Here is a 15,367-nt window from a genome sequence, read left to right as displayed (position 1 = left end):
AGGAGACATGGAACTTAAACATGAAAACAAGATACAGACCCAAGAACAGAACTAACTCGGAGCTCCCAAGACAGGCAATTTGACACATGAAATTCAATGTTGATCTCCCGACTAAACATTGACTCCAATTCCTTAAGAATACTCCCTCTTGCCTATGATATCACTCTTCCTCACACTTGTGTTTCCTTTGTTTATCTTTGTTTATGGTTTGTTTTCATTCCTTTCTTGAAACTGAACCATGAGCTTATGTCTCTGAGGAACATTGTGCAGCACTAGAAGTGAAGCCCCCAGTGGTGCAGCATGTTAAACCACTGAGCTGCTGAACTTGCAGAAAGGTTGCAGGTTCAAATCTGGGGGGCAGAGTGAGCATCCACTGTTAGCCCCAGCTTCTGTCAACCTAGCAGTTTGAAAACATGCAAATGTGAGTAGATCAATAGGTACCGCTCCGGTGGGAAGGTAATGGCGCTCCATGCAGTCATACCATCCACATGACCTTGGAGGTGCCTACGGACAACGCTGGTTCTTCGGCTTAGAAATGGAGATGAGCACAAAGCCCCAGAGTTGGACACGACTGGACTTAATGTCAGGGGAAAACCTTTACCTTTACCTAGAAGTGAAGCAGGTACAACAAACACTACAATCCAGGAGTTGGACAAAGTCTCAACACTGCAACTTTGATCAAAGGCAAAGTGTATGGATGCATTTATGTATTTGAAAAGCTCTAATTGCAAATTGTCATCAGCATATCTGACTTAGCCAGTGGCCTCAGCTATACTCTTCAATTTACATGAAGGAAATTCAGATGGTGCCATATACCAGGAAAACAGGCTAAGTGTTCAGGGGAGACAGTTCAGCAGAAAGAATGATAACCAGGAGACATTTCTCCTGCTATAAGGTACAATCAACTACAAGATATGCCTTGCTGCCCATTGATCTAAGGGTCTCTCACATATGAGAGCACTTGTAGCGTAAATGCGTAAGTAGCACCTTGCCGCTTGCTGAACACTGCATCTGCCTTGGCTGTCTTTGAAGCCGCATGTGCCTGAATTACTGACCAGTTCTGTGGGTTGGGGAGTAGGCCAAAACCAACTGCTTGGTTATAAAAAGCATGCCTTGTCCAAGGGGGTTAGGGCAGGATTGGAAACCAAATATTTCTCTTAGCCCCAGCAAGGCATTTCTGATAACCACAGTCAAACTACAGCTGTAATTTCCCTAGTTTATATATAGACAGAGATGAATGTGTGCTTCAGCACTGTAGCATATAAAAGGGTTATCCCCGTAGGCTCCCTCACAGGCTCTTACTAGCTGGGAAAAGGTACGTTTCTCTCCAACTAGAATTATGGACACATCTTACCCGCGTGAAGACTACTTGCCGATGACATCCCACAAGCAGGAACCATCCCCCACAGTCATCAAGGTTAGGCCTCCGGTGGTGCCACGAGACTACATGGTCTGGTCTATCTTCAACACGATCTACATGAACCTCTGCTGCCTCGGCTTTGTAGCCCTTACCTATTCTGTCAAGGTAAGACATTTCTGAGCAGCCTCTTTTTCTTCTGCAGAATTTTAGATTTACAAGGAAACAGCCTTCAAGTAATTCTACTAGGCAGCTATTTCCAACGGTACCTAGCTATTCTGTAGCAGGATCAGCTCAAAAGAATCTGCAACCAAAACTTAGAAACAGGAATGGTATTTAGACTGTATCTATACTACAGAGCTATAGCAGGTAGGTATCACTTTAACTGTAATGGCTCCATTCCAAGGGATCCAGGGATTTGCAGTTCAGGGAGGGGCATTTAGACCTCTGGTGAGATATAGCATGACTTGTGCATTTGACTAGGCTCTGGAGCAGTGGTTCTCAACCTGCGAGTCCCCAGATGTTTTGGCCTTCAACTCCCAGAAATCCTAACAGCTGGGATTTCTGGGAGTTGTAGGCCAAAACACCTGGGGACCCACAGGTTGAGAACCACTGCTCTGGAGAATAGGGTTCAAATCCCTGCTTGGTTTTGGAAACCACCTTGGTGACCCTTGGACAAGTCACACTCTCTCAATTTCAGAGGAAAGCCAATTCATACCCCCTCCGAAATCTTGCTAAGAAAACCACGTGATAGATTCACATTAAGTTTACCAAAGGTTGGAAATTACCTGAAGGCAAAACAAAGTAGCCAGGCACCAGAAATCTCTAGCAGTGGGTGTACTAAAACCTAGGAATTATGTTGAAGAGTTCTGTGGAACTCAGAAGTTTATATATCAAGATTTCTTTGCTAGAATCATGTGGTGATCTTTTTCCTATGGTTTCCCTGTCAAAAAAATATGGACAGAGCTGAAATTAAATGTAATTTCTGGCCAAGAATTTTGAGCAGGTAAATTTCAATACCCTATACTTTTCAAATCTTTGTAAAGTGGTTAACAATAAAACCAGGAGAAGAGAAACAGATACACAATAAGAATATCAAAAAGATTACTTTGAACTAATTGATCCATGACTTGAAAAGGGAAAGATTGATGAAATGTAGCCTGGATTCCCTGAAAGCTATTGTTTTCATAAATATTTAAGATATAGATATAAGGATGATGCAGAGGGTGAAATGTACACAGTACTTAACAGTGATTACAAGAACCACTACTTGGATGCCAAGTATTACAAAGAGAATCTGATAAAATATAAAGGAGTGCCATTATCTATAAGCAGTTAGCTGTTAATTCTAAGAATGTCTGCTGGACTACAAAAACATCTCACTTTGGCTTTTCCAGATGATAAATGCAGAGTGAGAATGTGCAAAAGGACTAATGTTCCCCATCTCTACATGAGACCCCTCAGGGAGACAGGGCAGGGTACAAATTAATTACTACTACTACTACTACTACTACTACTACTACTACTACATTGGGTGGGCAATTTTTGTGGGTCCCCTTCTGAAGGGAGCACACAAACATCCACACCAATAACAAAAATAAAGCCACAAGGAAGGTCTTGGCCTATGGAAAAGGTAAGCCACTGTGTTGGGTTCTTCTGGGAGAAGCAATTCACTATTTATTTTTGCTCAAACAAATTAATTGTGGTGTTAAACTTTGGGGTATTCGGGAGCTGCACAAACACGGACCATGCATGGACTCTGGGCAACATAAGGGCCTCCTGATGTATCCACCACAGCACAGAGAAGGGGTGGATTCAGAACAAGGGGCAGGAGATCCCCTGTACAGGTAGAAGAACCCCACTGCCACTCCTCATTCAGCTACTGTGAATGAGAATTGTTCTCCCAGTGAGATGCCCTCTCCCTTCTGGCAACAGCAGACATCCTTCTCAGTTTGGAGAAAGTGTGTGGGGAGTTGCAGTGAAATCAAGGGTAAATTTGCCATCCTAGGCCACACTTTGCCCACCCTTGATTTATGTAGACCACTTACCTTATCCCAGTTTTTACCATGGATGCTTTATCTTCTGGAGTTGAAAACTGGCTTAAAGGCATGCAGTTTAATAATTATGGACTTTTGATAATGGACTTAGAAGGTAGCATGCGCCACTTCCTTTACTTTTAAGATGTGGCAAGCCAGCTTGCTATTTGTTGGCTCTGGACATCTATTCCAAAACCCTGTCTGATAACATTTCTTGTGGCATGCTGTACTTGTGGGACACTTCACTCAGAACATGAGGAGAGGGTATCTAGGGGAAATATTCATACTTACATCTCTATTGGTGCTGCTGTAAGAGTCTTAGGAAATAATAATGTAATTAGTAAGAATTCATAAGAAATAATAATAGTAACAACAATTTCTTACCACTTCTCCTATGGATTGAGTCAGAGAACAACAAATAACAACACACATTTTTTTAAAAAGCCAACAACTAATAACACTACACATCACATCATCATCATCATCATCATTATTTATATACTGCCCTATCTCCTCAAGAGGACTCAGGGCGGGTTCCAACATAGCAAAACATTCAATTGCCCAAAAGAAACCATACAACAAATTAAACATAGTAAAAATAATAAACATAAAACAAGAATATACAATTCAAAACAATCACAAAGATCGAAATCAGTTACAATATGCTCCATCAACAGGGCCACATCATTTAAAAGAGAATATAAAACCAATGCATATTAAAATCTATCAATACTTTAAAAACCATAACTTACAAATTATCTGGGTAGACTCGCAGGAGGCAATGTAAACCCACTCTAGTTTTGTTTAGGTATATTGGACCACATTATGTGCTATGACAGTTGTAATCAGAAATATTCAAAGAATGTCTTGCAGCAGAAGACCTATGAATTTAGGCTGTTAACTAGCCACAGATGAAAAAATGGAGGTGGTTCTTTCCTTCTGCCTGTTAAGCTGGACCCCAACTTTAGCACAGACACAAACATATTAGACACACCCATGGCTTGTCTACACTAACAACAATAACAACAACACTGTATCCCATGCTTTCTAGTCTTTAATAAAACTTTGTTCCACTTTAGGCAAAGTCTGCAGGAAACCTTTGAGTATCCTAGAGTTTTGCAGTAGTTTTGACAACTGGATTGAGTCCATTTTGGCCTGATCACCAGATGATCACCACTGATCACCACTGCAACTCCTTGCTGGCAGGGCCGGTCGGAGATAAATTTAAATATTAAGCGGGGGCGCTGAAAAGCGCCCCCCGCCGGCCCCGCCTCCTGCGCCCTGGCCCCGCCCCCCAACCAGCATGCCCTGGCCCCGCCTCCCGCGCTGCGTGGGAGGCGGGGCCAGGGCACGCTGGGTGGAAGGCGGGGCCAGGGTTGGCCCCGCCTCCCATGCTATTCGCCCTGGCCCCGCCTCCCACGCAGCGTGGGAGGCGCGGCCAGGGTTGGAATGAGGGAGGCTTCACCGCCCGGGGAGGGAAGGAGGGGATCTCTCCTCCTCTTCCCGGGCGGTGAAAGAAGCCGGCTTCACCGCCCGGGGAGGGAAGGAGGGGATCTCTCCTCCCCTCCCCGGGCGGCGAAAGAAGCCGGCTTCACCGCCCGGGGAGGGAAGGAGGGGATCTCTCCTCCCCTCCCCGGGCGGCGAAAGAAGCCGGCTTCACCGCCCGGGGAGGGAAGGAGGGGATCTCTCCTCCCCTCCCCGGGCGGCGAAAGAAGCCGGCTTCACCGCCCGGGGAGGGAAGGAGGGGATCTCTCCTCCCCTCCCCGGGCGGCGAAAGAAGCCGGCTTCACCGCCCGGGGAGGGAAGGAGGGGATCTCTCCTCCCCTTCCCGGGCGGCGAAAGAAGCCGGCTTCACCGCCCGGGGAGGGAAGGAGGGGATCTCTCCTCCCCTCCCCGGGCGGCGAAAGAAGCCGGCTTCACCGCCCGGGGAGGGAAGGAGGGGATCTCTCCTCCCCTTCCCGGGCGGCGAAAGAAGCCGGCTTCACCGCCCGGGGAGGGAAGGAGGGGATGTCTCCTCCCCTTCCCGGGCGGCGAAAGAAGCCGGCTTCACCGCCCGGGGAGGGAAGGAGGGGATGTCTCCTCCTCTTCCCGGGCGGCGAAAGAAGCCGGCTTCACCGCCCGGGGAGGGAAGGAGGGGATCTCTCCTCCCCTCCCCGGGCGGCGAAAGAAGCCGGCTTCACCGCCCGGGGAGGGAAGGAGGGGATCTCTCCTCCCCTCCCCGGGCGGCGAAAGAAGCCGGCTTCACCGCCCGGGGAGGGAAGGAGGGGATCTCTCCTCCCCTCCCCGGGCGGCGAAAGAAGCCGGCTTCACCGCCCGGGGAGGGAAGGAGGGGATCTCTCCTCCCCTTCCCGGGCGGCGAAAGAAGCCGGCTTCACCGCCCGGGGAGGGAAGGAGGGGATCTCTCCTCCCCTCCCCGGGCGGCGAAAGAAGCCGGCTTCACCGCCCGGGGAGGGAAGGAGGGGATCTCTCCTCCCCTTCCCGGGCGGCGAAAGAAGCCGGCTTCACCGCCCGGGGAGGGAAGGAGGGGATGTCTCCTCCCCTTCCCGGGCGGCGAAAGAAGCCGGCTTCACCGCCCGGGGAGGGAAGGAGGGGATGTCTCCTCCCCTTCCCGGGCGGCGAAAGAAGCCGGCTTCACCGCCCGGGGAGGGAAGGAGGGGATCTCTCCTCCCCTCCCCGGGCGGCGAAAGAAGCCGGCTTCACCGCCCGGGGAGGGAAGGAGGGGATCTCTCCTCCTCTTCCCGGGCGGCGAAAGAAGCCGGCTTCACCGCCCGGGGAGGGAAGGAGGGGATCTCTCCTCCCCGTCCCGGGCGGCGAAAGAAGCCGGCTTCACCGCCCGGGGAGGGAAGGAGGGGATCTCTCCTCCCCTCCCCGGGCGGCGAAAGAAGCCGGCTTCACCGCCCGGGGAGGGAAGGAGGGGATCTCTCCTCCTCTTCCCGGGCGGCGAAAGAAGCCGGCTTCACCGCCCGGGGAGGGAAGGAGGGGATCTCTCCTCCCCTCCCCGGGCGGCGAAAGAAGCCGGCTTCACCGCCCGGGGAGGGAAGGAGGGGATCTCTCCTCCCCTTCCCGGGCGGCGAAAGAAGCCGGCTTCACCGCCCGGGGAGGGAAGGAGGGGATGTCTCCTCCCCTTCCCGGGCGGCGAAAGAAGCCGGCTTCACCGCCCGGGGAGGGAAGGAGGGGATGTCTCCTCCTCTTCCCGGGCGGCGAAAGAAGCCGGCTTCACCGCCCGGGGAGGGAAGGAGGGGATCTCTCCTCCCCTCCCCGGGCGGCGAAAGAAGCCGGCTTCACCGCCCGGGGAGGGAAGGAGGGGATCTCTCCTCCCCTCCCCGGGCGGCGAAAGAAGCCGGCTTCACCGCCCGGGGAGGGAAGGAGGGGATCTCTCCTCCCCTCCCCGGGCGGCGAAAGAAGCCGGCTTCACCGCCCGGGGAGGGAAGGAGGGGATCTCTCCTCCCCTTCCCGGGCGGCGAAAGAAGCCGGCTTCACCGCCCGGGGAGGGAAGGAGGGGATCTCTCCTCCCCTCCCCGGGCGGCGAAAGAAGCCGGCTTCACCGCCCGGGGAGGGAAGGAGGGGATCTCTCCTCCCCTTCCCGGGCGGCGAAAGAAGCCGGCTTCACCGCCCGGGGAGGGAAGGAGGGGATGTCTCCTCCCCTTCCCGGGCGGCGAAAGAAGCCGGCTTCACCGCCCGGGGAGGGAAGGAGGGGATGTCTCCTCCTCTTCCCGGGCGGCGAAAGAAGCCGGCTTCACCGCCCGGGGAGGGAAGGAGGGGATCTCTCCTCCCCTCCCCGGGCGGCGAAAGAAGCCGGCTTCACCGCCCGGGGAGGGAAGGAGGGGATCTCTCCTCCTCTTCCCGGGCGGCGAAAGAAGCCGGCTTCACCGCCCGGGGAGGGAAGGAGGGGATCTCTCCTCCCCGTCCCGGGCGGCGAAAGAAGCCGGCTTCACCGCCCGGGGAGGGAAGGAGGGGATCTCTCCTCCCCTCCCCGGGCGGCGAAAGAAGCCGGCTTCACCGCCCGGGGAGGGAAGGAGGGGATCTCTCCTCCTCTTCCCGGGCGGCGAAAGAAGCCGGCTTCACCGCCCGGGGAGGGAAGGAGGGGATCTCTCCTCCCCTCCCCGGGCGGCGAAAGAAGCCGGCTTCACCGCCCGGGGAGGGAAGGAGGGGATCTCTCCTCCCCTCCCCGGGCGGCGAAAGAAGCCGGCTTCACCGCCAGGGGAGGGAAGGAGGGGATCTCTCCTCCTCTTCCCGGGCGGCGAAAGAAGCCGGCTTCACCGCCCGGGGAGGGAAGGAGGGGATCTCTCCTCCCCTCCCCGGGCGGCGAAAGAAGCCGGCTTCACCGCCCGGGGAGGGAAGGAGGGGATCTCTCCTCCCCTCCCCGGGCGGCGAAAGAAGCCGGCTTCACCGCCCGGGGAGGGAAGGAGGGGATCTCTCCTCCCCTCCCCGGGCGGCGAAAGAAGCCGGCTTCACCGCCCGGGGAGGGAAGGAGGGGATCTCTCCTCCCCTCCCCGGGCGGCGAAAGAAGCCGGCTTCACCGCCCGGGGAGGGAAGGAGGGGATCTCTCCTCCCCTCCCCGGGCGGCGAAAGAAGCCGGCTTCACCGCCCGGGGAGGGAAGGAGGGGATCTCTCCTCCTCTTCCCGGGCGGCGAAAGAAGCCGGCTTCACCGCCCGGGGAGGGAAGGAGGGGATGTCTCCTCCTCTTCCCGGGCGGCGAAAGAAGCCGGCTTCACCGCCCGGGGAGGGAAGGAGGGGATCTCTCCTCCTCTTCCCGGGCGGCGAAAGAAGCCGGCTTCACCGCCCGGGGAGGGAAGGAGGGGATCTCTCCTCCTCTTCCCGGGCGACGAAAGAAGCCGGCTTCACCGCCCGGGGAGGGAAGGAGGGGATCTCTCCTCCCCTCCCCGGGCGGCGAAAGAAGCCGGCTTCACCGCCCGGGGAGGGAAGGAGGGGATCTCTCCTCCTCTTCCCGGGCGGCGAAAGAGGGAGCCACAAGGCCAGGGCGCCCTGGTCGGGCGGCGGGGCACCGTCAGAGCGGTGCCCCGCCTCCCTCCCAGCCTGACGGCGCCCCCCGGGACCTGCGCCCGAGGCGGCGGCGTCACGTGGCCTCTATGGTGGGGCCGGCCCTGCTTGCTGGCTACTGAGTTCCCTGCAAGTGCATGCCCATTGTGGTCACATCTGCTGATGTCCGAACAACAAAACACCCAACATAAATAGCAAGAAGTGGGTAGATTGACACATACATCCCTTCTCACCTCACAGTGAGTTCTATAGTCAACAAGGAGCAGAGGCAGTGACAGATACAACAACGTGACATCCCAGCAGGATGCTGGTAACAGATTCAGCAAGTACATACTAGATCTGGGGTTGGGTCTGAGCTTACACTGGAGTAACTTATCTGGTGTTGACATGGCCCTAGTTCGAAGGTAGATAATTACTTCTTAGGGACCTGAACATTGTACTACAATTTTCTAGGCATGACCATACATTTTTCTTTATCCATCGTTCAGACAGAGATGAATGCTGGATCCAACTATAAGGATGGATCCCTTCACTTTTAAATTACCATCAACATTTAGCTTTGGATTAGCTGTTTACAGTTTACGCCCTGTATCTGACACTACTGGTGAATCATTAATCTGTTCACATTTTAGGATTAAGAAAGGGTACTCTCTAGTTTGTGCAATCACTATAAAAGTAACACATATCTTTTGAAAACAAAAGCTTGGAAAGGAAAGCAATCTTTTAGCTGCTCATAGTGTGTAGTGTAGTGGTTCTCAACCTGTGGGTCCCCAAGTGTTTTGGCCAACAACTCCCAGAAATCCCAGCTAGTTTACCAGCTGTTAGGATTTCTGGGAGTTGATGGCCAAAACATCTAGGGACCTACAGGTTGAGAACCACTGGTGGATGGGGAAATAAACAAGTATAAAATGTACTTTTAAATGTTTTATTTGAAATAAGTGAATGATATTCCCCTCCAAAATATAATTGGTAGGGTTTTTCTATCAAACTAGGCTATAACATATTCCTGTTCTTATTATGCTTCCAGATCATGCACCCACCAATTTTGGATGCATGACTACACAGGAAATTCTCATGTTTTCACTTTAAAATTTTAACATTTAAAGTATATGGCACAAACTTCAGGAGTAGAGATTCTGAGGTTCCTTCCACACTATATCCCAGTATCCAATCCCAGATTATTTGTTTATCCCAAATTATCTGGCAGTGGGGACTCATATATTCCTGAGGAAATGCTGACTGGACTTGCATAACATTCTGCGTGCACACCAAATAACTTTCAGTTCTCACATCAGTGTTGTAGCCACCATATAGATCAAAGTTGCTAACACATACGATTTCATAATAATAATAATACTTTATTTATAGCCCGCCCTCTCTCCCCTAGGGCTTTCTTACCCCTCGTAGGACGCTTCCAGCACAGTTCCAGGACAGAGCCTGCTGGATCCCTTCACACGATGCACGGCTATTTCCAGCAGGATTCTGTCCCCAAACCATGCTGGAAGTGTCCTACTACAGAGCAAGAACAACACAGGAGGATTTGGGGACAGCATGGGGAGAAGACAGGCAACAACGCTTTTCCTGTGTGATGGGGAAGGCAGTGTTGCAGGCAATGCAGGGCATGGGTTAATGGATTCCCCCGCTGCTCCAAGGATTTGCTGTGATGCCTAGCAAATTCCCTTGCTGCTGCCTGTAATAGAGCACTTAATGTGATGAGGTCCATATACACATATTCTCTGCCACACACTCCTGTGTAGCATCTCCTGACTTCTCACTGTGAGATGCTTCTAACATTGCAGCTTCAGCGTCTGAGGTTTACCAATGTATTGCTCTTCCAAACACGTTTGATCTGTTCTTTATCTGTATCGAAAGTTTGACTTCTCAGCTTCAGTCTCTTTTCAGTCCTTTTCTTTACCAGTGCTTTCTCCTTCTCTCTTAAAGGCAAGGGATCAGAAGGTGGCTGGTGACCTGGAAGCTGCTCGTCGCTATGGCTCCAAAGCCAAATGCTACAATGTCCTTGCAACCTTGTGGAATGTGGTGGTGCCATTAGTGCTCATTGCTCTGGTAGTCACTGGTGTGCTCCACCTGTCCAAGCTGGCTCAAGAGTCCATGGACTACTTGGCTTTCAGGCTTTTCCCTAATGAAGATGAAGATAAGAAGTGAGGGGAAGAAGTGAGAGGAAGTGTCTTTTTGACCATTAAGAGACTGTCAACTGATGTAACCTCCAACTATCTGCCTCCAACCACTGCACAATGCAAAATCTCTGCTCATTCTAACTCAGGTCCTCATTTCACTGTTGCATTAATATGGATTTAACTTCACAGCTCATCTTTGATGAGAGCTGAAGCTGATACAGACATTCACGCTTGATGGTTGGGATAGTTCCAATGCTGGGCTGTCAGCAGCAGTGTTTTGAACCTGTTGCACTGTACAGTTCCCTTCTCCATTGCTACCCACTGTTCTGTGTCCATTTCTGTCTTTCCTCTACTGGGTGACAACATGTAACAACTACACAGAAATCTTATACACAAATAGTAATATTAAATATGTTTGTGGAATTCCTCATTACATTCACAAATATGCAAACTTAGCTTTTAAACACCTTGTTAGTTTCTAGTGCCAAATTGATTCACTATGAATTGGTTGGATTCAAGAACAAGGTACAGTAGAGTCTCACTTATCCAACATAAACAGGCCAGCAGAACATTGGTAGGCAAATATGTTGGATAATAAGGAGAGATTAAGGAGAAGCCTTAATCAAATTAGGTTATGATTTTACAAATTAAGCACTAAAACATCATGTTATACAACAAATTTGACAGAAAAGGTAGTTCAATATGCAGTAATGCTACGTAGTAATTACTGTATTTACAAATTTAGCACCAAAATATCAAAATGTATTGAAAACATTGACTACAAAAATGTGTTGGATAATCCAGAACGTTGGATAAGCGAATGCTGGATAAGTGAGACTCTACTGTAATGCTAACTGATAAGGTCAGTACTGATGGATTGGTTTGTCTGTAGAAACATGTTTAGTCTGTTAACCAGGGCAGGGCACGATCAAGCCAATATCTTTTAGCCGTTTTTAGAATTAGTGTCCAAGTGTTGTTGGAATGCAAGTACTACCAAGCCTTAGCTAATGATAAAGAACATTGAAGGTTGCAGCCCAGTGTCTGAAATGCCACACCTCATGCATCCACACCATAACATTTGTTTTCTCAAGAGAAAAACTTAGAATCTTCCTTCAAACCCAGTTGTTTCTTCCTTAAGCATTGACCCCAGACTGTCTTGATTGTTACTATTTAAGTGATTACATACTTTTATAAATCATTTGTCTTGTATACATGCCCATGATAATAAAATAATACTATTTCTTTTCAACTGGCTCATGTTTTCAATCTGTGTTTAGTAACAATAAGAATTCATCACCTTGTCAACAGATCACAGCATAATGTCTCTGCGTACCTCTTTTCTAGCTAAATCATAGTTTTTGCATACCCTGCTTGCAAGCTCACAAATCCTAGAAGATCCTGCCAGAATATAAACATGTGATTACAAGACTTTATTGAAATCTTGTGTGGAATTCCTCTGTAGGCCCAATATGAGAAGTGATCATAGACAGAGAAATGAGTTTGCAAGTAGCCTACAGTTAATTCCTAATGTACGTGTGCTCCCTCACAAATGTTTTGTTTCAGTCAGAAAGGCTTACTCCAGACCAGTGGTTCTCAACTTATGGGTACCCATGTGCTTTGGCCTACAACTCCCAGAAATCCCACCCAGTTTACCAGGTTTAGGATTTCTGGGTGTTGAGGGCCAAATCATCTGGGGACCCACAGGTTGAGAACCACTGCTCCAGACTAACCATACATGGGGAATTACAATCTCAGTTTGCTTCAAGAAGTGATTGTGAGATGCAGGTCTGGGAAACAAGCAATTGCCAGTAATCCTAGGCCTCACAGCCCGGTGCAAGGAATTACAGGAGTTTTAGATCAACAACTTAAGCCAGGTCACAGAGTCCCCTGCCTTGATCTAATGTAAATGGAATTATGACAATAATCCGGAGAAATTTCCATACCTTTCAACTGTCCCAATTTGGCAAAGTCAGTACCAATTGATCCCCCATCATACCACTTTGAAATATTTCAATTTTCCCCACTTTCCTCTATCATCACATTATTTGAATTGCAGCAAAGTGAAATCAAAGTGAAAGAGTGGAGGGGCAGAGATCACATAATTGTGTCCTTCCATAGAGATTCAGGCCAAAGCAAACTGCTGTGCCCTCTCCAAGCTTTTGTGTTCTTCCTCATTAATAGCGTCTGCCATCTTGACCATATTCTGATGCTGCTTGATAGCATTTGTCCCGGTTGTCATCTCTGAAAAGTTGGAGGATTTGTTCTAGATGAGCATCCAGTCTCCACTTGATGGATCACTCTAAACCAGGCATGGACAAACTTTAGCCCTCCAGGTGTTTTGGACTTAATTTATTTATTTATTTATTTATTTATTTACAACATTTAAATCCCACAAACGCCCACAATTTGTAAGTTGGTAAGCTGACTAGGATTTTTGGGAGTTATATAATAAATAATACCTTTAGTTTTATACCCTGCCAACCATCTCCCCAAAGGGACTCAGAGGGGCTTATAATCAGGACCAAGCCCTGAACATACTACAAATACAGCAACTAAAGCACAGTTAAAAACATAACAGCATATAAAAACAATCCAATTAAAACAATTGAAAACACAGAATGGTATAAAACATAATTAAAAGTAAAACAAACAAACTCAAAAACCAGATGGTGAAAATCTACATAACAAAGATGCATTCCACATTGTAGAAGGAATGTACTTCAACACCACTTTAACTGTCATGGCTCAATGCTACAGAAACATGAGAGTGGTAGTTTTACGAGGTCTTTAACTTTCTCTGCCAGTTTGCCGGTCCATAGAGCAATGCAATTAAAGTGGTGTTAAATTGTATTAATTCAACAGTTTAGATGAACCCAAAGAATTATTATTTTAGTGTGATTCTGTGTTTGTGCTGAAGTCTTTTAACTGGGTCAACTCAGAACATGCTCTTCCTGTTAGGAGACACAGGTGGCATGGTGGGTTAAACCCTAGTGCTCGCAGGACTGATGACTTAAAGGTTGGGTTGCTGACCTGAAGGTTGCTGGTTCAAATCCAACCCAGTGAGAGCGCGGATGAGCTCCCTCTAAACTCTAGCTCCATGTGGGGACATGAGAGATGCCTCCCACAAGGATGATAAAAACATCAAAACATCTGGGTGTCCCCTGAGCAACATCCTTGCAGACAGCCAATTCTCTCACACCAGAAGCGACTTGCATTTTCTCCTGTTGCTCCTGACATGAAAAAAAGTCTCTGATAAACTCTTCCCACAATGGAGAAAGGAGAGGCAGCACAAACAGAGCTTTGGATGTGACTTTCCCAACCTGGTGTTCACCAGTTAGGTTGGTCTACAACTTCCATGATCTCCAGCTACCCTAGCAATTGGCTATGCTGGCATTTGTAGACCAACATATCTGGAAGTTGTCAAGATTTGGAAGGGTGTAATGATTTGCCACATAGACTTTGGTGGCCACTATTTCCATACATTCAAATATTATCACTCAGTGTTGTTTTACATTAATCACATTGTCACTGCAATTTGTGAATTTCTTGTTTTTACCCTTAGGAACAGGAGACAGAAAATATAAGATAGGTTCAATTGTATTATCCCAGAAATGCCTTCATTTCTGACATGGTAGAAAATCACCCAAATATCACACATTCAGGGGCTGTTCCAGCTTGCTTGGCCATTTGGGATTTCTCGGATGATGTTCTACTAAACGCCTATTGGTTCACAAGCCCTAGTTAACATTCTTCTGAGGCTGGCCCATCATTATAGCCCCGGTTACATTTAAAGCCCAAGATTGTGGTGTAGACACAGCCCTGTAATTTATTGGTTTTGCATCCCCACCCCCTGTCCCTGACAAGTGTATATGGGCTGCTGTTTGGTCTAAAATAGTTCCCTTGTAGAAAAAGGCAACTTTCATCTGGGTCATACTTGCACATGCAGCAGTCGTCTATCCTAGCCACTCATTCTCTGCCTGTTGGGGCTGCAGGTTTCCCACAGAACAAAGTTATTTTGATCTAAGATAATAGCAGTGAGGTTCTGTTCTTTGAAGCTTTAGTGGCAAAGTACTTTGTGGCATTGCTTGGACATCGTGCTCTATGTTTTCAGCTATTTTGCTGGATGGTGGCAAAAAAATACTAGGCACCTTTGAAAGCCTTGGGACAGCAATCATGTTGTCATTATCAGCTAAATATTGCAGCCTGTGGCTTTGGCAAACCTACTAGACGTGTCGATCCATTAACAGGAACCCTTTACTGGCAATCTTGACTGAGCAAAGTAACATGCCCAAAGAACTACTCCTTTAACATCAGTCAGAACATTGACACCCAAATATCACTGGGATTACAACATTTATAGCTTCTGAAAGTTTTATTTTCCATCTGTCGTGCAGAGCAGCTGGGCTTCTGTTTACATCATTGGACTGAGGAAACAACTATGAGCATATTGAGTAAAGACTAGGCTTGATCGATCCACGAAAAATTTGATTCTAAACTCGTTTCAAAACTAGAGGGGGGCAGCGTTTCGTTTCTGAAGGTATTTCCGAATTTTGCCCCCCAAAAAATTCAAAATTAACGAAAATTCGTTATCTTCAAAATTAATTCGTTAATGGCGGACGCGCATGCACAATTCCCAAAAACAGCACAGAGGGAGAGGACTTTACAGGACTCTCCCACCCTCATTTTTTGAGTGATCTTCTTCAAACTTGGTACAGTGGTAGAACACATTTAACACTGATAGCTCACCAAAATTTGGAACGTTTCCCTTATCCTCTGATTTTTGGCGAATTTTCATAGCTTTTATAATAAACCATTTTTTAATAATTGCAGAAATCTGT

At 48.8% G+C, this 15,367-nt stretch overlaps 2 protein-coding genes across 3 annotated transcripts in view; one reads left to right on the top strand and one right to left on the bottom strand.

The window, feature by feature from the left end:
- pgghg (protein-glucosylgalactosylhydroxylysine glucosidase) overlaps nt 1-15,367 on the bottom strand; it is a 49,781-nt gene that overhangs the window by 555 nt on the left and 33,859 nt on the right. Inside the window, exon 15 of one of the 2 annotated variants that reach the window (XM_062967503.1) lies at nt 10,399-10,531. The exons of the other annotated variant lie outside the window; for it this stretch is intronic. The gene's annotated coding sequence lies outside the window, so the exon portion shown is untranslated. Of the gene's footprint in view, nt 1-10,398; nt 10,532-15,367 lie in introns of those variants that run through there. 2 annotated transcript variants of the gene reach the window in all.
- On the top strand, nt 1,252-11,778 carry ifitm5 (interferon induced transmembrane protein 5). The gene is made up of 2 exons (XM_008108968.3): nt 1,252-1,525; nt 10,336-11,778. The coding sequence occupies exons 1-2, from the start codon at nt 1,340-1,342 to the stop codon at nt 10,555-10,557; spliced, it is 408 nt and encodes a 135-aa protein (XP_008107175.1). The 5' UTR covers nt 1,252-1,339; the 3' UTR covers nt 10,558-11,778.

The sequence above is a fragment of the Anolis carolinensis genome, chromosome 1 (assembly GCF_035594765.1).
Source record: "Anolis carolinensis isolate JA03-04 chromosome 1, rAnoCar3.1.pri, whole genome shotgun sequence".
Taxonomy (NCBI): Eukaryota; Metazoa; Chordata; class Lepidosauria; order Squamata; family Dactyloidae; genus Anolis; species Anolis carolinensis.
Note: the sequence above shows the minus strand (reverse complement) of the source record. Positions and strands in the feature narration are given on the sequence as shown.

Bases quoted from the DNA above. Each gene is read 5' to 3' on its own strand.
- ifitm5 (XM_008108968.3), top strand. From the start codon at position 1,340: ATGGACACATCTTACCCGCGTGAAGACTACTTGCCGATGACATCCCAC. The intron at 1,526-10,335 runs GTAAGACATTTC...TCTCTCTTAAAG, and splicing joins CCCTTACCTATTCTGTCAAG to GCAAGGGATCAGAAGGTGGC.